This window comes from Herpailurus yagouaroundi, unplaced genomic scaffold (assembly GCF_014898765.1).
Source record: "Herpailurus yagouaroundi ecotype Mexico unplaced genomic scaffold, PumYag 190, whole genome shotgun sequence".
In the NCBI taxonomy this organism is placed as follows: Eukaryota; Metazoa; Chordata; class Mammalia; order Carnivora; family Felidae; genus Herpailurus; species Herpailurus yagouaroundi.
In genome coordinates this window covers 25,314,367-25,336,907 of record NW_024412421.1, presented here as the reverse complement: position 1 = coordinate 25,336,907, position 22,541 = coordinate 25,314,367, and the positions used below count along the sequence as shown (strand labels likewise).

At 52.6% G+C, this 22,541-nt stretch overlaps 1 protein-coding gene across 5 annotated transcripts in view; it reads left to right on the top strand.

Annotated features, from left to right (window-relative positions):
- The first annotated feature begins 8,654 nt into the window (after positions 1-8,654).
- PDPR (pyruvate dehydrogenase phosphatase regulatory subunit) overlaps positions 8,655-22,541 on the top strand; it is a 37,296-nt gene continuing 23,409 nt past the window's right edge. The window contains exons 1-6 of one of the 5 annotated variants that reach the window (XM_040443118.1): positions 9,565-9,827; positions 10,333-10,596; positions 14,898-15,191; positions 16,349-16,482; positions 21,883-21,964; positions 22,061-22,224. In XM_040443118.1, the coding sequence (XP_040299052.1) occupies positions 14,968-15,191; positions 16,349-16,482; positions 21,883-21,964; positions 22,061-22,224 (604 nt within the window). In that variant the 5' untranslated portion in view covers positions 9,565-9,827; positions 10,333-10,596; positions 14,898-14,967. The other 4 variants (XM_040443117.1, XM_040443119.1, XM_040443120.1 and 1 more) reach the window with 4 other exon arrangements.

The window sequence follows — 22,541 nt, the reverse complement described above, 5'->3', positions numbered from 1 at the left end:
CGGCAAGAACTTAGCCGACTTAGCCTGGCACCTGCTGCTGTTATTTTTACCAGCGTTGTCCGATGGCTGTATGGATGTAAAAACGCCCTCCCTCATTCTCTCCCAGGGAGCTTGTCTGCCCAGCTCCTGGTGGAAAGGCCTCAGGTGTGTGGGTCGGATGAGTTAATATTGATTGGTCTAGGCAATTTCCAAACATGGGATCGCTTGGGGTTTTAAAATCTGGACTCTCTCTGGGGCGCCTGGGTGGCTCAGTTGGTTGAGTGTCCGACTTCAGCTCCTGTCATGATCTCACAGTTCTTGGGTTCAAGCCCCGCGTTGGGCTCTGTGCCGACAGCTCAGAGCCCGGAGCCTGCTTTAGATTCTGTGTCTCCCTCTCTCTCTGCCCCTCCCCTGCTTGCGCTCTGTCTCTCTCTCTTTCAAAAATAAACATTAAAAAAAATGATTTAAAGTCTGGATTCTCTCCTTTTAGGGCATGTATTGCCAGGCAAATGTTCTATCCCTCTGAGCCTGCTTCTTGCCCCCCACAACAGGGTTATGGCTGTCCACCGAACAGGGTGAATACGTGGGGATGTTATAAGGCACCGTTCGGACACAAAGTGAGTCCCTGATAAATAGCAGCTATTAACACTAGTAACACTTATCCTGTGATACAGCAGGTAACAAATTAATTACTTTGGAAGGAAAACAAGGGTGGGGAATAACCTTTTTTTAAGTTTGTGTTATTTATTTTGAGAGAGGGAGAGAAAAAACGCATAAGTGGGAGAGGGGCAGAGAGAGGGGGCGGGGGGCAGAGAGAATCCCAAGCAGGCTCTGCACTGACAGTCCAGAGCCCAATGCAGGGCTCGAAGTCATGAACCGTGAAATCATGACCCTAGCCAAAGTCACACGGTTCACTGACTGAGCCACCCAGGCACCCAGGAATCACTTTTTAATGCAGAATTTGGGGAGCTTTAAAATGTTTGTATTATCTATATTGTTTTAAAATTGTAATCCACATTTTAATAAATTTTAAGAAGATTAATACATTCAAATTATCAATACAAATTTAAATATGCTATATTGTGTGCCACATACACATTTTTATCCCCATTTACAGGTGACTTGAGGCTCTCGTTCGTTTCTACCAGACATTCCATTTGTGACCAACGGCCGCTGGTCAGAGCTCGGTTTCCCGACCGTGGTCACGCCACAGTCTCCCTCCTGCTGGCCTTACAGAAATTCAACCCAAGTATCCCACAAACGACTAAATTCTAGAAAGTTACACAGCTGTGGAGGAGGGGAGGGGCTGTGCTCTTGGGGAGCCTAGACGGGGAGGGGCAAGGCCACGCCCCGGGTCCGCAGTGGTACAGGCTCCGCAGGCTCCCGATTTTCCACCAGTGCCCTTCTCCCTGAAGAGTCCACACCTCGCAGGGAACTGGAGAATAAATAAACAAGAACAACGACATAACATACTGCCTCCATCGCTTACGAAGGTCCCTGCTTGAGGGGAGAAGACAGAGTGAGGGGGAGAGTGCTAGATTCATGTCAAAAACCAAGGGAACCAGCGGTTATCCCATAACAGAGTCCTCCAGCTCACGGGAGAAACCAACAGACAGACCTCCGTGGGATTCGGGGAGGATAAAGAGCCAGCTCAAGACTCTGCCGTGCCAGGGGACGCCTGGGTGGCTCAGTCGGTGAAGTATCTGACTTCGGCTTAGGGCCTGATCTCATGGTTTGTGGGTTCAAGCCCCGCGTTGGGCTCTGTGCAGACAGCTCAGAGCCTGGGGCCTGCTTTGGATTCTGTGTGTGTGTGTGTGTGTGTGTGTGTGTGTGTGTGTCTGCCCTTCCCCTGCTCAGGCTCTGTCTCTTTCTTTCAAAAATAAACAAACATTAAAAACACAAAAAAAGACTGCGGTGCCTAAGTAAGTGGGTGGAGTGAGGGAAGGGAGAACACTGCAGCAGTAGTTTTGATTCATTCTGCAACGGCTAGGTCTAGTCGCTTAGCCGTGCGTGGTAAGAGACTGGAAAACAATTGAAGAAAGATTCCCATTATGACGTAGGAGTTTCTCAGCGTGGGGCATCGATCGGGTTGTCTGGTGAGAGCTGGTGTCCTCAAAGCAAAGAGAAAACAGATTTTGCTCAATTACACGCCACCGACATAACGGTCCGAGCGTCTCAAAGTGCTCACGTGAGCAGCAGTGAAACAGATACGATTACCTTGAAAGGGAAAAAGAAGGTTCTGAGAGCCGACCACTGTCAGGTGGGAAACAGGAAGCCAGTAGCCCCGTGCTAAGCGATTCATCAGCAGATAATGTTGAGTGGCTTAACGTAAACACCCTGATGGAAGGCTGCCATTAGAGCTTCAACCCAAACCCCTCGAGGAAGAGGAGGAAGAAAAGCAGGAGTTTTCAGTTTTTAAACAGACAGATTTAAAAATGAGTATTTCTTTAAGAAATAGAGCACACATACACTACGCCCCCCCAAATGTATAAGAAAACAAAGCCAAAAACCAAAAACTTGAAATCCACATGGAACTCTAGTTAATGCTACAAAAGCTGAACTGTTTTGGAGGAGGAGGGGTCAGCTTCCGTGATGAAAGAGAATGCTCCTACCAAACTGACCTTCCAAACGGTAACAGTTAGACATTTACAAAATACAAATGCACAAAATACAGAATGCAATGCCCCAGACGAACAAAGGCAGGCAGTTTTTAGAGGTGGGTCAAAACGGAGCAGCAGCCTGAGCCACCGAGCAGCTAAGACTCCAACAGTAAAACCCACCAAGCTCTGGACACCACGAAAGGCGCCTCAGAAGAACCCAGGCTGCAAGAGAGCAAAGGGGAGCCTGAGAAAGGAGGCTGTCAGAGAAGCAAGATGCTCAATTACAGTGAAAACTCACTCAAGACTCAGGCTGGCCCTAGAAATGTGCTTTGTGGGCAAATCATTTCAGATATGCCAACCCCTAGTCCCGGGAGCCCAACTTTTCCAATCTCTATTCTCTCCATCTCTCTCTCTCAATATATATATGGGGAGGGAGGTATATGGATATATACCCACATACCATATATATATATATATATGGGGAGATTTAAAATTTTTGTATTATCTATATATAATATATATAGATTTATATATCTATATGTATAGATATATATATATCTCCTATAGGCTCTCTCTCTCTCTCTTTCTATATGGTCTCTATTGGTGCCTAATCCAGAGGCGGCTCAGGAAAGCTAACATCCCAGAGTCATCCACCAAGGAAGAGGCAGTGCAGGCATTCAGACCCAGGCCAGGTCAGCTCCAAAGTTATGCTCTTGACCAAATAGGACAGCGACCCTCTGACCTCGGACTCTGGGGGACTGAGTCAGATGATGCCCCAGATCCAAGTGTCTGAGGGCCCCTAACTCTACAGAGGCCCCTCGAGGTGAGGACAGCAGGAAGGAAAGCGCACCTTGCTCTTTACGAAGCTGCACCAAAGAGCCTCTCCTCAGTCCCTCCCGTGCCACGGGGGCCGCATGGATTATCACCTCTCAGGAGGAGATTTGACGAGTCTGATTTGGGTTTCTAGTTATTCCTGACTACCTGCACTCCAGATGCGGGGCTGGGAGACCCGGGAAACCTCAATTCACGTGTCTCAGCGCCACCTACCGGTGAGTTGATACACCCAAGGCAGAAAAGAGTCCCGTCTGCTCTCCGAGGCCAAGAGGCCGCCACGAAACTGCCATTTCACAGATTGGCAAACGGAGCTCGCGCTCACCGCTTTCCCTCAAGTAATCATCTGGCGGATGCAGGGCGCAGCACAAGACGGTTACGGGGAAGCCAGTCCTCTTGGGAGGGACTGACACGCGAGGAGGGGAGAGGACCACGTAAAGACAGAGGCGGAGAGAGTCCAGCGGGCCACACCAAAGGGAGACCAGGTGTTGTGGGGAAGGGGAGGCTTCACCGAGAGATGGTGGTGATGTGGGCTGAGGTTCTGAAATTCTGGACGGTCTGCCAGGCTGACTGGAGGGGCTTGGGGGGGGGGGTGGGGGGCATTTGATTCTAAATGCAGAACTCTTCCCCGAGCACAGCGGGACAGGTGCCAGGAAGGGCATCTCAGCGAGCGAGAGATGGGTCTGGCGGGTGTGAGTGGAGAGCAGGGTGAGAGGAAAGATGAGCCGCACACACACACGGGGCAAACAGGCCAGGAATCGGGCCCCGGCGTCGCACAGTGTGTGGGCCCAGAGCGAGTTCCACCATGAGGACCGTGCTCTGCCACACGCTAAGGAGTCCGGACGCAACCTCCGCAACGACTGGAGTCATGAGGACGTGCTAAGCCAGGGAGTACAACGATCCCACGTGTTTTGGAAAGACAGCCCTGCAGAGCGAGGACAGGGTGGGAGCAGGAGCGGGCCGTCTCTTAGGGGATCGTCATCAAAGCGAGGGATGCTACTCTCTGAACGCCGGCAGCAGCGGCAGGAACGAGAGGCCGGAAGAGACCAGAGGTCCGGGGACACCACTCGGTCGTGCTGGGTGACGAACCGGAGGTACGGGGAGAAGCCAGCGGGGCGACCAGATGACCCCGCGGTTTCTGACCCGGTTGACCATTCGTGGACTGGAAACGAAAGGAGATTTGGATGATGAGGTCGTTCCCGACGTGTCAGCTTATGGGGTTCTCACACGTAGCGGCTCAGAAGCTTGTTAGATGAGCGGAACAAAAGACCGGTGACTCCCGAGTTCGCGGCGAGTGAAGAGTCCCTCAAGGAGACGGAGGCCCTGACTGCGTCGTTCCTGCGTGGCCACGCGGCCAGACGCCCTCTAGTCGAGCCGCGAGATGGCTGCTACACCCCAGCCCGGGACCCGGTGCGTCACAGAGCACTTGGCCTCACGCTTACGGGCCCGCAGGGGGCTGCGGTTTGGCGGGCGGCCGTTGCGGGCTGGGGGTCGGCGGGCTGGGCGTCAGGCCGGGTTCAGATCTGTTTCCCGAGTCTCCCCTCCGGTGTGATCCCATGATCCTCCAAGACACGGTGGCCGCTCAGGGCACCATCGCTGATGAAAAGCCGCACCCGGGAGGGCTACGGACGCGCGTAATTTGCCTTAGGGCCTCGCTCCGGGCCTGCACACCGCGGTCTCTGTCGACCTTTTCTAAAAGTCCTCAGGACGGCTGACACATATACTCCAACCCTTTCACGCACTGCAAGGTCACCTGGCAGACGGCACAAGGGCCTGAAAAGATCCGGGGAGCACAGCTAAGTGGGGCTCCTTACTGTTACATTGCGTGCTCTTTTCTCGCTCTCTGTCCCCAGCCTCAGACGTCCTCCTGGCCACCTGCCCTATGCTACGGCGCAGATGGCTTCTGGATTCAGAATGAACACCTCGGCTCCGTCTCTAGATCTTCCCACAAGCGGCGTGATCTTGGAAAAGTCACGTTACCTCTGAGCCCACATCGTCTGCTAAAACCTCACCTCCTAAGATTGTCACAAGATCAAATGGGATGAGGTAGGAGAAGAGCCCTGTCCTGCTCAAAGTATCTTCCTTAGGAACCAGCGCAAGTCCTTCTGAAGCCACAAAGCTTTCACAGCTACCATTTGTCCTCCGGACTGCTCAACTCTTGGCACCCAGCGGTTTCTAGACACGAGAGAGCTCCCTGGAAGCCTCTCGAGAAGTACGGGTCAGACTTCCAGCCTGGTTGATTCCAGTTCACTCAGAGGGTGTTGCCTTACGTGTCCCGAGACGATTCCGAGGCACCACCGCTGGTGCCTACCGCATGCTTAGCACTTTCTTGGCTGGTTCAGTCTGTCGCGTGTTAGAGACTTACATGTGAGTCCTCAGACCTTCGGAAGAGTAAGGGAGGCTATCTGTCTCTAGCCATGCCGCCACTGCGCGGAGGGTGATGGAATGCCTGTGTGTGCTGTGCCTTGCTTTCCAAATCCTGTTTTATGCTCTGCTAACACAGGCGGATAAGGTTTTGTGTACCGTGTTTATCCTCTGTTATGGCAAATACTTAACACCCTGTCGCCAAACATGAAGCACGTTTCACAGTGGACTCAGCCAGAGTAATTAACGTGTCTGTTTATTCATTTGCAGACCCAGTCGCATGAAAAGAACACGTTAATTAAACTCCGGCTTGATGGAAATACAGGGTAGGATGTTAATACCGCGCCCGCGGAGGCAGAAATGCTGGTCACCCTGGGCGCCTCGAGTCCCCGGGGCTCCTGTGAAAGAGCCCGTGCCCTAAAATGCCTCACGTGTCCTCAGCACCACCTGCTGTCACTACACACACACACACACACACACACACACACACACACACACACACAGAGGGGCTGAGCAAACTGCACATTTACAAAATGTAAACAAGGAGTTACAGCGCTGTACGATAATTACAATGGCATTTTCCTGTATCCCAAGAGCACACCGGAGAGTGAAGCGTTAACTGTGCTGCTAGAAACCCCTTGATTGAAACAAGCTGCAGAAACTTTCTACCCAGCAGGCCAGGCCTTTGATCTGGGGAAGAGAGGCTATGGGGGGTGGAGGGGAACCCTCAGACCGAGTGACTGACTTTCTCGTTGTCCTTCCTGTCTACACCTACCGTGGGACATTCTGGCGTAAGGCACGAGAACCGAGAACCGAGAACCGAGAACCAAGAACTGAGAACCGGGCTTGGAGCAGAGAGGTGCTCCGAGCTCCAGTTCCTGGTGTGCAGAGGAAATCCTGGCATGGATCTTTTGAAACAGATGCTGAAACTATCCTCCCCACCCCTGGTAATTTCAGTCCTTGCGAGACAGAAAACCAAGAAGGCAGAATGTTTGCAACGGTGAATCCAAATACCACGAGTGAAAAGTCCTGTCAAGACGTGTAATTGTGCATGGGATGGTCTGCTCTGTGAAGTATCGTACAAGAAGTCACTCTGACGTTTCGTGGAGTAGGAGAAGCCCAGAAGAGAAAACAGTCAGTCCTCCTGAAGAATAGGGCATTTGGTGGGTATGAGAGCCTAGAAAGTACAAGAATCAACGTCGACAATAAAGGAGCTTAAAAGGACTTAGCCTTTTAACGTGGAGATGTAAAATAGTGACGGTTGAGGGGCACCTGGGTGGCTCAGGCGGTTGAGCCTCTGACTCTTGATTTGGGCTCAGGTCATGATCTCAGGTTGGTGGGTCCCAGTCCTGCGTCCGGCTCTGTACTGGTGGTGCAGAGTCTGCTTGGGATCCTCTCTCTCTCTCCTTCTCTCTCTGCCCCTCTCCCCTGCTTGTTCTCTCTCCCTCTCTCAAAATAAATAAACATCAAAAAAATAGTGATGGTTGAGGTAAGCAGGGAGAAATGCGTACAGCGTGTTCACTACTTAACTGCACGTAAACGGAATGGAATTTACAACACCATCACTTCATTTCACCCACCGTTGCGTACAGACAACTAGGTTTCTCCCCAGTTCACAAGCCTGAAAATGGCATAGGTGAAACTACTCATCAGGAAAACTTGTGAAGTTTTTCTCCGCAAACTGCCACATCTGGGACGTCCTCAAGAATACAACCTCAGATGGGTTGGTCTATTTCCTCTCCCTTTTGGGTAGTCAGGTGACACCAAGCTCTAAGCCATTAGCTAAAATACTGAAGAATTTCTCTGCACAGAAGCGCAGAATGTCTTCAACTTTTATGCGTCAGACCAGCAAGAGGCGGAGTTTCCATCCTCAGGCAGCCAGAACCCGGTGCAATGTAGCGTGTGAGTTAACTGGCGAGTCAGTGGGTAGACAGTTATGCAGGTTGTGGGCCGGCCTGGTGCCACCGGGGTCCCTGAGCTTTCCTGCCACCCCCTAAAATGGCAGCAGCCCTCCGGTTCTTGTGCACTGCGGAATCCCATCATCAGAGGCCATAAGGAAACAAGACTGGCTCGTGTGGCAAGACGGGCTTCAATCCCAAGACCGGGAAGTGGAGAGTGTGGCCCACCGTGCAGTGGCGGCCGTGCCCTCAGAACGCTCCCCATTCAAAGAAATACTGACTGGACCACGCGCCAAGCGCTGCTGCAAGTGCTGCCGTGCCTAAGATTGAGGTTCTGTCGACAGGGTCCGGGGCCTGCAACTGGTGGCAAAGGCAGTCAGCGAACACATACTTTAGATAGTGATGAGTTCCACGAGGGAAAGAAAACAGGGCCAAGCGATAGGAAGGGAGGACTGGACGGGAGGCTTCTCAGAAGATGGAGTGAATGACTCTGCTTCCTCGGGCCCAGGCAAGCCAGGAAGGTGCAGAGTGAGATCCCGCCCAGAGCTCAGGGTCGCTAAACCCGCCTCCGAGGTCGGGCCAGGCCCGCAGACCGGATTTCAGACGCTCTGCTAGAGCCTGGCCCAGGAAGAGCCGAGCGCCTTCCAGAGACAAGGGACTGTCGGTCCACGCCGCCCTTTTGCGCCAGGGACTAGAGTGGCTTTGAGCCGCGGACCCGCTCGGGGACAGAAGCGGCAGGGCGCCTGGAGGGCAGAGCGAAGCCCCGCGCTCCCGACACGCCGGCAAGGCCGGCGACCCACCGCAGACATCCCCGCTCCACTTGCACACTTCAGAAAGCAGCCTGGACCACTGGGGCGGGGGCCGCGCTCCCGGGGCGGGGCCTCGCGAGACCCAAACAAGCCCCACGTGGCAGGGGCGGGGCCGCCGCGGGGACGTCACGGCGCGCGCGTGCGCGTGCGCGTGTGCCGGCACGCGCGGGCGTACCCTTGCCGGGGGCCGTAAAGCGCGGAAGGTCGCGGTCTCTCCCGCTTCCCCGGAACTTTTTACTCCCTCCGCCCCGCCCCCTTCCCATTCCCAGTGCCCCGTTTCTGGCGGCGGGACCCCCGGCAACTGTTGTGGCTGCTGTCCCGCTGCCGCCGGGGTGCTGCTGACGGCGGAGCCCGCGGCGGCCCGTGAGGTAAGGAGACGGCGGCGGGGCGGCTCTGGCCTCCCCTCCGCGCGGGTCTCAGCCGCCCCCCTTTTCGCTTTGGTCTTCCTCGGGAGTGGTCGCGGCCGCCCCTCGTTTCCTGTCGCTCCTGCCGGGTCGCTGGGGACTCCGGCGGCCCGGGGCGGGAGTGGGTCTGCCTCGTCTTTCTCAGTCGGTCTGCGGCTGTGCGGCGTCCGGCCGAAGGGGTCCGGGGTCCGGGCCTTGGGGCCCCGTGCACGGCCGCCCCCGGGCCTGCGCTCCTCAGCCCGATGTCCAGAGCGGCCGGGGTGCCCTCGCTTCGGGCTCCCCGCCTTGGGCTTGCACAGCGCCTGGCGCGGGTTTGGCTGGTCTCGCCCGCCCTTCTCCCTCTGCAGGTGCAATCGTTTTCCCGCCTGGAGACGTGCGGTCCGCCTCTGCTTCGCTAACTTGAACGCCTGCTGCAGAGTGCGGCAAGCCGAGTTACCGGGAAAAGCGTAGGCCAGGGTGGTGAACTGTCTTCGTGATGTTTGGTCACTCGGGACCCCTGTGAAGGACATTCACATTAGATTCGGGAATCTGTGTAAGCGTGACCTCCGGGCACGCGGGGGGGAGGGGGGGAGGGGGGAAAGGGGAGGAGGGGTGCCGGTGCCGGGCCACGGAGCACACTTTTCCAGTGCTAGGGATATGTATTAATTTCTTAAACTTGCCTGATCACCTGGTGGCACGTTTTGACAGATACACCCCCGGGACCAGCAGGATCAGACTCTCCAGAGAAAGAGCCTGGGGTAGTGTTGGGGTTTTTGTCTGTCTGTTTGAAAGAAATGTCCCAGGTGGCCCTTCTGCTGAGGCAAGAGTGGGAAGTGTGTCGGTCGAGCTCCACTCACTAGGCTTCCTTGTGACCAGCGGCCCATTTGTACACACGCTGGGACCATACAGGGGAACAACCCAGAGGGACTTGGAGCTGTCCCTTGCTCTTCTTGTCGTACGCAGGTGTGAGCATAACCAGTCCCAATATTGAGGTTGCCTTAGCGATTCTTCTTAGAGGGAGAGAATATTATAGGGCCATCTTAGTTTTTTGTTTTTTGTTTTTAAATATAACTTATTTTAAACCCGGCTACACCTTTTATTTCTTTGTCTTTGACATCTTCAGATTCTTCTCTACCGGCCTGGGTGGCTCAGTTGGCTGAGTGTCTTGGATTTGGCTCAAATCACAATCCCAGGGTCATGGGATGAGCCCCAGATCGGGCTTCATGCTCAGCGTGGAGCCTGCTTAAGATACTCTCTCTCCCTCTGTGGCCCCTCCCCGGCTCCTGCTGGCTCCCTTTCTCTCTCTGAAAAACAAAAAAACCCGAAAACAATTTTAAAAAATTACTCTATGTGATTTAGATATGCCCTGAAATCTTGGAGCCTAGCCTCAAGATCTCAGGGTCCTCACTGAATTTTTGCCATCTCGTTTATTGTATATTCTCATTCCTCCGTTGATTGTATTTCCTAGGTGCCTACCCTGAATGCCGGCAGAATCACGTTGAAGTGGTAACTGGTCTCAGCTCCCAGAGAGCTCCATTGTAAGAGGAGACTAAAAACTAGCACTTACTGAGTGCTTCTCGGGTGCCAGTTACCATGCTTTTCCTGTATTGTCTGTGTTCCTGTAGTCTTGGTGGCAACCCGGCGAGGCAGGTGTTCGTAGCTCACCTTGTGGATGAGGAGCCTGGAGCACAGAGATGGAATGACTTGCTCAAAGCCATAGAGCTGATGAGAGGTGGGGGAGATTTTCAGACCCATACCTGTCTGCCCCCAAAGCCTGCATTTGCAGCGGGGTCGTTGTGCCGTTTCCCTGATTGGCAAACAGGCTGTGACAGCGTGGGAGGCTCTGTGCTGGAGAAGTGCAGGGTGTTGTGGGAGAACACAGAAGAGTCACCTGAGGCGGTATTGGGGGAGAGGGGGGGTCTGATAAGCTGTGAAACAGGGTGAGAGCTGAGGGGATTATCCATGTTGGGGGGGCAGGGGGGCAGGAACTATGCCGTGTGGTTCGAAGGAACAGTGTGCCCAGATCCTGGGGGTTTCAGAGAGACTCAATGCCTGTCCTGTTGGAGGAATTATACGTATGTCCGTCTGGCTGGAGAGGAGAGAAAGAGACCAGAGGTCAGGAATGAGCCTGATGATGAAGGATCTTGCACACTTCCTGTTCAGGAGAATGCTGTTTTCCTCAGGGCATCAGAAAGCCATTGCAGAGTTTTGAGGAGGGGTGTGAACAAGAGTTTCATTTGAGAAGCCTCCCTCCACGCCCCTCCTCGGAAGGATTGAGGGGGGCTGGGGAGAATGGTGTGCGGAAGCCCTGTCGGGAAGCTTCTGCCTTCATCTGAGCGGGGATGGCGGTCTGTACTCAGGTAATGGCAGTGAGGAGGGGGAGAAGTCGATGGTCTGAGGGAAATGTCGCCTGTGGAATTGTTAGTCCATGACGGTTGGCCGCATAGAGGAGGTGAGAGAGAGGGAGGAACCCAGGGTGACACCTGGGATTCTTGTGTATGGTGTCACTGCGGGACACAGAAGTGGAGCAGATTTGGAGATTGAGGCAGGTGGGTTTCCCTTCTGGATGTGCTGGGTGTGACCCACGGGAACCCAAGTGGACATGGCCATTGTTCAGCTCGAGGTGCAGATGTAAAGCTCGGGGCTGTTGTGGGCTTAGGCGTCAGTCTTGGTACGCGTGAAATGACCCTGGAGGGTGGCGAACTGAGAGGAGAAGCTGGTCCCAGACACCCTGAGGGACAGCAACACAGAAGGATGGGCAGGGGAGAGAAGGCGGTGTAGATGTGACCGGGGTAGTCGGTGTCAAAATAAAACAGGGACAGAGTGCGTGAGTAGCGGGAGCGATCGGCGGTGTTCAGTGCTGTGGAGAGGGTGAGTGAGATGGGCCCGGTGTCCCTGGAAGGTGGCAACAGTGGCATTCTTGGTGAGAGCAGTATCCCGGCATGCGGGACGGGAGCTTAACCGCTTGGGTTCGGGACGGTGGAAAGGGGGGAAAGTGACAGATACCATAGGAAGCCCTTCTTGTCAAGTGAAAAAGACAGGTTGTGACGTCATAGTAAATTTTGGTGTAACCCGCCGGCAGACTGTGCAATCACTGAGGTGTAACAAAAAGGACTTTAAGACAGGTGGTGGCACACAGGTGGGTGTCAGGGGAGCACGTGCTGCAAGATAAATAAGTCTGGGGAAATTTCATCAGCCCTGGAATCGAGTATTTTGCATGATGGGAGATCTTAATTTCCTTCTACGTTTGTGTTGTTTACAAAGACCACAATTTTTATAATTCAGAATTTGTAAAATTAAAAATCACCATTGGAAGACTGGTATGGAGCCTTTCCTGTATTTCTTAAGTCAGTTGGGAGGGACTTGAGCGTATTAAAATGCTGAGGATTGGAGGAAACACTGAAGGTACGTGGAAGGGGACAGTTGATGGAGCGGAGTCAAGGGAAGGAAGGAGAGAGAGGGATCCAGGGCACGTGGGGAGGGATCAACTTTTGACCCTACGAGGTTGAAGGAAGAGGTGGTCGTAGATGCAGGTGGAGTTTCAGGAGTTGAGGAGACAGGTTTTGTGTTTGGAAGGAAGGAAGGAGGTGGGGTCCCAGGTTGGGAGAGGAGCAGTGTTGTGGGTTCAGAACCTGAATGTAGACAGACATCTGCCTGTGGCTGAACACGCAGTGGCCCGGGGCTAGCTACGGGGTGCCTGCTAGTGTGAGCCATGAGGGAACAGGGTCTTTTCAAGCATGACCAAGTGGTAATGGTTCTGAAGGGAGAAGGGTGCCCGCCTCCCCCCCCCTCCTGATGGCAAGGTCAGTGGGACGGGCTGGCCACGTGGCAGTGGCGTTTCCCTCAGTAGAGCTGTGTCTCTGTTGAAGCAGAGGTGGAGAGAAGCTAGGTGAAGGGCTGGGTGTTCCAGTTTGGAAAGGATGTTCTGGAGGACACGGTGGAGAGGTTTGGAGGGGAGGACAGCAGAGAGAGAGAGAGAGAGAGAGAGAGAGAGAGAGAGAAATCGGTCATATGGAGATGAGATTGTGGGAAGTCTGGCTGTGGAGAAGCTTCTGTCTTGAGACGGTTTGGCGGGGACCAAGGAGGTGAGGCCTGGAGATCACCACAAGGTGGCCAAAGCAATCAGCCCTGGTTGGATGGGATTTCCTTGGGACGCAGTGGAGGCCTGCTCGGTCTCAGTTCTGAGATCCTGTCTGATGGATGGGCACCCACACCTTGGCCTTGGACGACCTGGGCCGTCGGGGGCCCTCCGTGGGTCCCGGGCTGGTAGCGGCGTGCTGGTGGGCGCACGGGCTGCCAGGGCTCTCCTCTGAAGTGTCGCCGTCTCCCCACACTCGGAGACCGTGCCTTCGCCCACAGGGCTGTCTGCAGTTTCTTAAAAATTGAACAGTCCTCTTATGCCCTTAGAGTAATTCTCCCTGGTGGCCTGAACCTGTCCGCTCCCTAATCTACCTCATGGTGTTAGTCATCTCAGAGGGACATGCGCTTGGTCGCAGCCTGTGACTCCCGTGGTTCGTCATAAGCCCGCCATGACCAGTCCTCCCCTGCTTTCAGGAAGGGGCCGTGGGACCTGGCGTCTCCAGTCTGTGGCCTGTGCAGACGCGGGGCACACCGTCCCTCACTGCGGCTTTGGGTTCATTCTCTCTCTCTCTCTCTCTCAGTCTCCCTCCCTCCCTTCCTTCCTTTCCAGGACCTCATTCTTTGTCACCGCCTCTCCTTCCTCCCCCACCTCTTTCCCTCTTCCTGGCCCTTCTCGCCAGCCCTGAAACAGTCTCCGTGGCTCCCACCTTTATAGACAAATAGCCTTGCTCCACCCCCATTCTCTCCTCCTGTCTGGGGTTTCTGCTCCCTTCCGGGCAGCACGTGAAGAAGCTGTGCACACTCCCTCATCTCCTTGCTCTTGAGCTTGCTCTAGGCCGTACTTCGTCCCTGGCACTCCCCTGGGAATGTCCTCTTTGAGGACACCAAGGACCTCTGTGTCGTCAAGTCCCAGCAGGCACCTGGCCGTCTTGCTCCATCCCTGGCCACCCTCTGTAGTGAACCATCTCCTCTCTCGGCTTCTGTGACACCTCTGCCCGGTTCCCTTTCCGCCGCTCAGCCGTTTGGACGCTCTGTGAGTCTGCCCCACAGTGCTAGATTTACAGAACAAATGCAAAGGACGGCGCGCAGTCCCCCGTCCAGTACTTTCTTTCTCTTGCCAAGCTGTGCCTGCTGGGGAGCCTCAGAGTTGTTCCTCAGACTGCCGGGTCTCCGGATACCCCATGTCTTCCCCAGGCTTCAGGCCTGGTTATCTAGCTGCTTGGCACTTCCACGTGGATGCCTGCTAGGTGTCTCGCCCTTGACACCTCGGTATGCGCGCACGCGCCCTCACCGCCTCCCTCTCCCTCTCCTTCCCGCCTCCCTCCGCATCCCTAGTCCTTCACACCTTAGGAAGTGGCACCCGTCGCTTAACCTGGAAACTTTGCCATCGTCCGTCTTTCTCCCGCTCCCCATCTTAACATCCGGTTTGTTGGCAAGTTAAGTACTGTCATTTCACCATCCACAACAATCCAGTCATGGCTCTGACTCCACCGCCACCATCCTTGTGTGAGCCACCGTGCCCTCCCTCTTGGACTCCTGCGGTAGCTTCCTAGCCCTGCCTTTCCTCCAGTCCAGTCCCCACTGTGGAGCCAGGCTGATCTTAGGAAAAGCGTATCAGATCATTTCATTCCCTGCTTTAGTATTTTCCTTTGCACTTGGAGTAAAATCCCAGCTGCTCGTGAGGCATCCAAGCGCTTGTGTCATTGCTTTCTGCCTGCCTCTCCGGCCTCGTCTCTGGTCGACTGTGCCTTGCCGTCGAGCTGTGGGCACGCTGGCCTCCCTTCTGTGCTCGGACTCCTTCAGGTGTGCCTCCCCTCAGGGCCTTTGCATGTGCTTGTGCCTCTGTCTGGATGAGGCATGATGATTGTCATTCTCTGTTGCCTCCTTTTCTTTTGTCACTAATCCGGCGCACTGAGTACAGTGGAATGAAATCTGTTTGCTTTCTCTGTCTAGTTTGAACTGGGGAGAATCTCCTCTTTGGCCGAGTGGGAGCACATCTCCGAGCTGCTGACTGACAGACGTGATGTTTTCCCGGTTGCTGTCGGTGGCCCGGAGACAAAGGACCGGCCGAGGATGGCAGAACTGGTCGTCGGGGAGAAGCGGTGCGCCAGCTGCCGAGGCGCATTCTGTCGCCCTGCCTGCCCAGGCACAGGTGGTCATCTGTGGCGGTGGAATCATGGGCACATCCGTGGCCTATCACCTCTCCAAGATGGGCTGGAAGGATATTGTCCTTTTGGAGCAGGGCAGGTAAGGACCAGACGGGACCCGGCTTGGGGCCATGTTGCACCAACTGCGTGGGCTTCCCTCACCCCCTCTGCTCCCGGTAACCTGTCCCGGCAGTGGCTAACCTGTCGCTAAGTAGCATGAGAACAGTCACGGAAAGGCGAAATCTCCTGTCCATGGTTTCACGATGTGCAATACCCGTGTTTTTGGGCTCTGAGAGAGGTGGCAGATGCCGCGAAGCCGAGTATCCGAAGAGGGTGCGTTTTATTTCAGGGTCCAGGCACATCTTACCATCTTGTTCTCTGGGTAGGGGCGGTCAAATGGCAACGTAGACCCCGTGGCTCTGGAGCTCCCTCTATGGGCGGAAATGAAATTGGCTGCATCCTGTCTTCTTTCTGTTCCTTTTTTTCCCCCCACTGAATTAACTTATTTTAGAGCCGTGCTAGATTTACAGAACAAATGCAAAGGTTGTACCGAGTTCCCGTGTGCCTCACGCCTGTGTGCACCTGGGACTGACATCTTAGGTTGGGGTTACCGTTAAATATGATGAATCAGTATGGAAACCTTATTACTGACTAAGGTTCGTACTTGGTATGAGTTGTCTCACTTTCCCTTACAGTCCTTTTTTGTTCTATTGCCTACCAGAAGTTGAATGACGTTTAACAAGTCTGTTGTAATTCTCTCCGAATAGGCAATGCATTTACACGATTCAGAATTAAAAACTGTAAAAGAGTGTGCAGGGAAAGTCTGCTTCTCATCCCTGACTTCTAGCTGAAGTTTCCCTCGCTGGAGGCAAATTAAGTTCCTAGTGTGTCGTTCCAGACACCCCCCACGTATATGGGCAAACGTGTTGGTCAGCGTGTACGTGTGTACGTGGGTCTTCACTTGCTGTTTTTTTCTCTTTTTTTGTACAAGTTAGTAGCATATTAAGTAGTGCTCCTCCCATGCTGTTTTCATTAGGATTCCCATATTGTTGCAGAAGAGCATTCTCGTGCCTTTTTTATGGCTGCGCGGCGTCCCGTCGTGTAGGTGAACGCCAACATTTGAAATCCCTCTCCTGTCGGGATATTTAGGTTTCCATCTTTTGATATTACGGTCGGTGCCAGTAATGAGGGTCTTTGAACTAGTCGCATTCACAGATATGCGAGTCTACCTAAGAGCATTTTGGATCCATCCCGCAGGCTGGCCGCTGGCTCTACGAGGTTCTGTGCCGGCATCCTGAGCACCGCCAGGCACTTGACCATCGAGCAGAAGATGGCAGACTATTCCAACAAACTCTACCAGCAGTTAGAGCAAGAAACAGGGATCCAAACAGGTAAGCAGGTACTGTGCCATTTACTGGTCTGCCTGTGGCCCGGACTCTTTCACTCAGCACCATATGCGGTCCGACACCAAGCCTGCCCGGGGATTCTAGCTGAGGCTTGAGTTTCAGTCCGAGCTCCGCACTCGTCCTGGTCTCACCTCGGGCAAGTGTGTGAGCGTGTTGAGCTGTCTCCCGTTTCCTTATCTATCGAGGGGATTCGGTCATTATCTCGGATCCTATCCAGATGCCAGAATTCCTATGATGTGAAAGTTTTCCTGTGCCATTTCCTATTTCAGTCTCTGAAGTGTATATTAGGTGGCCACATCTGGCTCCCGAAGGAGGAAGAGAAGGAAGTGCTTAAGTTTTGGTGCTCGACAGTGAAATCATAGTCTGAGCCGCTGAATCTCACCAGTTGCGCTTAAGGATATTTGTGACTGTAAAGCTTAAGCGTATGTTACCCCTTGTGTGCGTCACCAAGGGAAGAGATCCCGGGGAATCGTGAGCCGAATACGACCGGAGCAAGTAGGACGGGGAGACCGAGCTATGGGGCGGTTCCATATGATAACAAGTGGGAAGCAGGTCTGTCAGCTTGTCGCGAGGTGATGGACTAGCCAGTAGCCCAGGGTTGAGCCCGTGTCGTAGCTGGTGAAACCGTTTGGTGGCCGCGGGAATTGTCCTAAGCGAGTAGCTGGGCCTAGTCGCTCGTGTAGCTCAGGGCTGCTCTTCAGAACACCTGCGTGATTCAGATCACAGGGAAGTCAAGACCCCTCCTGACAAGGACGGTAGCTCGATCTGCGTGCCAGCTGAGGTGGCTCTGCCATGTGGTCACGGGGTACGCACGGCCTGTGGCTCACTTTGCCGGCCAACTGGAAATTATGTGGCGTGTGACACGGTTTTCACTGGGGAAGGTGAGATTATAATCATTAGAGATTCTGACGACAGACTACGGTTTTATAGCTTTCCCTTTCATATAATTCGCACTCTGGTGAAGTGTGACCTTGTTTGTCAATTCTGGGTTAAGATGAGCGTCCTGTAACAGGATTGGGTAGATGTGGCAGTGGAGAAGGGGAGATGCCAGGAGAGGAGCTACAGGCAGGCAGGAAGAGGCTGTACGTGCTTGGGCACGTGAGCAGGGTTCCCCGGCCGGCCCTGCGCTGGCCCAGTGCTGAGAGCGGGCGCCTCAGCCGCCTCACCCTGGTCCCTGCCCGGTAGACGAGCCCGACTCCCATGGTGTCCTCGCTCTCGGCCAGGCTTGCTTTTGAGAGGCGAGGACTCGCGAGTGAAGATGGTAAATGTGCTTGGTGCCTGCCGCTGCACCGTCTCTGGCTTCTGTTAGGGAAGATGCGGGATACGTGCAGGACAGGCGGAAAGAGTCCCTCTGGGTTGGATTTAACTTGATGGCAACCGGTACTTGAATCGGGTATCTACCAGGGATTGAGTCAGCAGAGGGTCCGTGTAATGGGCCCAGCGCCAGAACTGCTGACTTCCGGTCCACCGGTTCCGTTCCTCGTGCTTTGCCGGGCCTTGTGGTGCTCAGCTGGTTGGGTGCCAGAGGAATCAGGTCCTAGGCCTCTTTTCCATAAGGCAAAACAATTTCAGATGAGTTTTGGGTCACCATGAAACCCTTATTAGGTCCTGTATCCCCTTGATGCTTGTGGGACAGCACGGAAGTCAGGCAAGGGAGAGTCCGGGGATCAGTCAATCCATCACCCCCAGTGCAGTTTAGCAGTGGTGCAGTGAAAGGTGACCTGGGGTACCCCAATGGAAAATTCTGTTACCCGGCAGAACGCGCAGGTGTGTGCTACTTGGTCGCTGCCAGTCAGTGGGCTGGTTTTAAGACATTAAATGAAGACGAGTGACCTGTGTACAACCTGGACTTCACGATTAGGATACTACATGCTAATCTTCTGAAAATAGTTCATTTACGTGAGGGGTATGTTCCCTACTTAAATATTCTGACACATCAGTACTTCATGCAGTGCCTGTTCCAGACCATGTAGCCCACGCGGATCTTTTTCTCCAAATTTTGCCTTACCTTTGTCGGTGCTGTTTATTTAACAGTTTATCATATGCTCTTTGTCCCATCTTTTTATTGGGGATTATTTCTCCACTCTGTGTTACTTTCTTGTTCGTCAAATACAGAAATATTTTTAAATATATTTTTAAACATTTATTAATTTTTGAGAGACAGAGTACAAGCGGGGGGGGTGGGGGAGCAGAGAGAGAGGGAGACACAGAATCCAAAGCGGCTCCGGGCTCTGAGCTGTCAGCACAGAGCCCGACGCAGGTTTTGAACTCACGAACCGTGAGATCATGACCTGAGCCAAAGTCAGAGCTTAACTGATTGAGCCACCCCGGCGCCCCCAGAAACATTCTTAATAATAGTTAAATGAGGGGCTCCTGGGTGGCTCAGTCGGTTAAGTGTCTGACTTCTGCTCAGGTCACAATCTCGCGGTCCGTGAGTTCGAGCCCCGCGTCGGGCTCTGTGCTGACTGCTCAGAGCTTGGAGCCTGTTTCAGATTCTGTGTCTCTTTCTCTCTCTGACCCTCCCCCGTTCATGCTCTGTCTCTCTCTGTCTCAAAAATAAAAAAATTTAAAAAAAAAGTTAAAAAAAATAATAGTTAAATGAATGTGTTTTATTGAGTGCTCTTCAAGTCAGCTCATATAAATAACTCGTCGTCTTTGTTTATACCTGCAGAGGAATGTGCCATAGTATGTATTGGTTTGTTTATCCATTTTCCCATTACCTGACGTTTATAGTTTCATCTTCTTTTTTTACTCTTTTTTTTAATGTTTATTTTTGAGATAGAAATAGAGCATGAGTGGCGAAGGAGCAGAAAGGAGGGGGGTCACAGAATCCAAAGCAGACTCCAGGCTCTGAGCTATCAGCATAGAGCCCAATACAGGGCTCGAACCCACGAACCACAAGATCATGACCTGAGCCGAAGTGAGACACTTACTGGCTGAGACACCCAGGCACCCCATAGTTTCCTCTTTTTTTTTTTTTTTTTTTGTTCTAAATAATGATGCAGTAAAGATCCTTGTCAGTGTATCTTTGTTTTCTCTTGTTATTTCTAATGGATAGATTTCTAAAAGGTGGATGATTTGAGCAAAGAGTGTGTGTATTTTAAACTCTGCTAGGTATTGCCAGATCATCTTCTGAAAGATGATCTCACCATAAGTGTTTGAGAGCAGTTATATCTTTTTAGTCTTTCAACGCTGGGTATTATTTTTTATATTATTTTTTTCTCAAGTAATCTCTGTGCCTAACATGGGGCTCCAACTCATGACCCTGAGATCAAGAGTTGCCGGCTCTACCCGCTGAGCCAGCTAGGCGCCCAACATTGGGTATTATTCTTTTTGCTAATCTGAGAGATGGAAGAAGTTATCAGATCCTAATTTGCATCTCTTTCTTTTAAACATTATTTTGTGGGCTTATAGGCTATTTATATTTCTTTTCTAACTCGTCTTTTAATATTAGATGTGTACTTTGTTCTTATTGAATGTAAGAGTTCTATTTTATGGCTTCACACCTGTGACAGGAAATTTTGTGTCAGAAAGCTCTAGACCAAACTTTAAAAGTCCTCTGTGGGAAAACAACAGACCATTAATCTTGTTAACAGGTGATCTGTTGTTATCACAGGTGGTTCTGTTGGGAAGAGCACAATTTGACATCATGTGTGAAATGCGATGTGTTGTGTAGCTTTGTATACAGTGACACTCTCCTCCCATGTGGGATCTTTGGTAGTAAGTAGGAAGTGACTGCTGAACCCTTTGCAGTGAGATTCAGAGTGTGATGAGCCAGTGAATTACTGGCCAGGATCACTGCACTGGTCTGGTGTAGCTACAGTTTTTATTTTTTATTAAAAAAAAATTTTTTAATGTTTATTTTTGAAAGACAAAGTATGAGCAGGGCGGGGGGGGGGGGGGCAGTGGGTAGGAGATGGGGACAGAGGATCCGAAGCAGGCTCTGCTCATGACCTGAGCCAAAGTCGGATGCTTAACTGATGGAGCCACTGAGGCTCCCCTAGCTATAGTTTTTAAAAGCCATTCTCTGAAATTTCAGTTCTCCAAACTTAGACATTCTTGTCATGTCAGGGAAGGACATACTTATCTGATGGTTTCAAAAGAGATGAGGAAAATATTTAAATGATCCTCTTGTAGTGCCTTTTTAAAAGATAGCTGAGGCGTGCCTGGGTGGCTCAGTCAGTTAAGCATCCAACTTGGGCTCAGGTAATGATCTCACAGTTTGTGAGATCTCACAGTGGGTTTGAGCCCTACATTGGGCTCTGTGCTGACAGCTCAGAGCCTACAGCCTACTTGGAATCTGTGTCTCTGTCTCTTTCTGCCCCTCCCCTGCTCATGCTGTCTGTCTCTTTCTGTCAACAATAAATAAACATTTAAAAAATTAAAAAAAAAACAAAATGGTAGCTGATTCAGTTTTTTCATCGTTAGAACTGAGAGTCATTGCACATTAGGGGGGTCGTCACTGACCAAAGCATGATCACGGGTGTGTCATATATGTTGACTGCAAAGAGCAGGAATCAACTCTGGCCAGCGTGGGCAAAAGGAGTTTGTTGGAAGGCCCTTGGAGCCAGTGAGTTGGCAGGAGGCTGCCGGCTGGAGCAGGTAACGTGGAGGCCAGGCCATGGGGAGCCCACAACAGGTAGCCCCTCAACTGAAACAGGGCCGGTCTGGCCAGGACGCTGCTGCTTCCGAGATGACTGGCCTCCAGCCATTCACCCACTTGCTCCAGACCCGGTATCCCCAGGGGGTCTGATTGGCTGAACTTTGGCCACGTGCCCATTGGCTATGCTGGGGAAGGAAAGGGTGGGTGTAGCTCCTGGGTGCCCATGTTGTGAGTGGCCTGCATTTGGGGCCATACTCCCACCTAAACCACGAGGAGAAAGCCTAAAAAGACCAAAGAAAGAGGTGGGTTCTGGGGGTACATTCCCCTCCCAAAGGCTTTGTAGCAACAGTTATCTCTCATTTTGACTTTAAGAGTGATTATTTAAAGGGGCACCTGCGTGGCTCAGTCAGTTAAGCATCCAGCGTTGGCTTAGGTCATGATCTCACGGTTTATGAGTTCGAGCACCACCTCTGGCTCTGTGCTGACAGCTCAGAGCCTGGAGCCTGCTTCAGATTCTGTCTCCCTCTTTTTTTGTCCCTCCCCCACTCATGCTCTGTCTCTCTCTCTCTCTCAAAAATAAACAAACATTTAAAAAAATAGAGTGATTATTTAAGATGTACACTAAAATCCTACTCACTCCTCCCCAAACCCCAGCTGAGTATGTTTGGATGGGGCTATGCCAGGGCCGCTCACGGGTCTTCTAACCTGTTACCTAGTGGGCTCGCCCACCTGATCCCTGTAGCTGGCCTGGTCTGCTCAGTCTGGGCTGGTTTTCCTTCCAGGTTACATAAGGACAGGCTCCATCTTTCTGGCCCAAACTCAGGACCGGCTCATCTCCCTGAAGCGTATCAACTCCAGGCTGAAGTATGTATGAGACTAGAAGCCTGTCCTGACACTCCTGTCAGACTGACCTCTGCCAGAGGGCCATGCATGTCATTGTCCCCTTGTGTTCTGTGGCAGTGTCATAGGCATCCCTTCTGAGATCATCTCCCCCAAGAAAGTGGCCGAACTTCACCCTCTCCTAAACGTGCACGACCTGGTGGGGGCCATGCATGTTCCTGAGGATGCGGTGGTGTCCTCTGCTGATGTGGCTCTTGCCCTGGCAAGTGCTGCCTCCCAAAATGGTAAGCATGTTTCTGGGTGAGGAGGAAAGAGGTCATGTAAGAAGGTGTCTCCCAATCGGCATTGACCCCAACTCGGCTTCCATATTTGAACACTGGCTCTTAGAATGTTTGTTTGAATATCCTCTCCTAAGTTAGTGTTTTTCCTTACGGCCACATTTTTCTTATTAAAGTTCTAAGGAACTGCTTTTTAGTAATGACCATAAGTTCAAACTTAGGGGAATTCCACCCCCCCCACCCCCCAGAACGTGAGAAGCTCCAAGGGCAGAAGACCTGGTGGGGACTGAATCCGAAAGCTGGTCATGTCCTGGGTTTGGAAT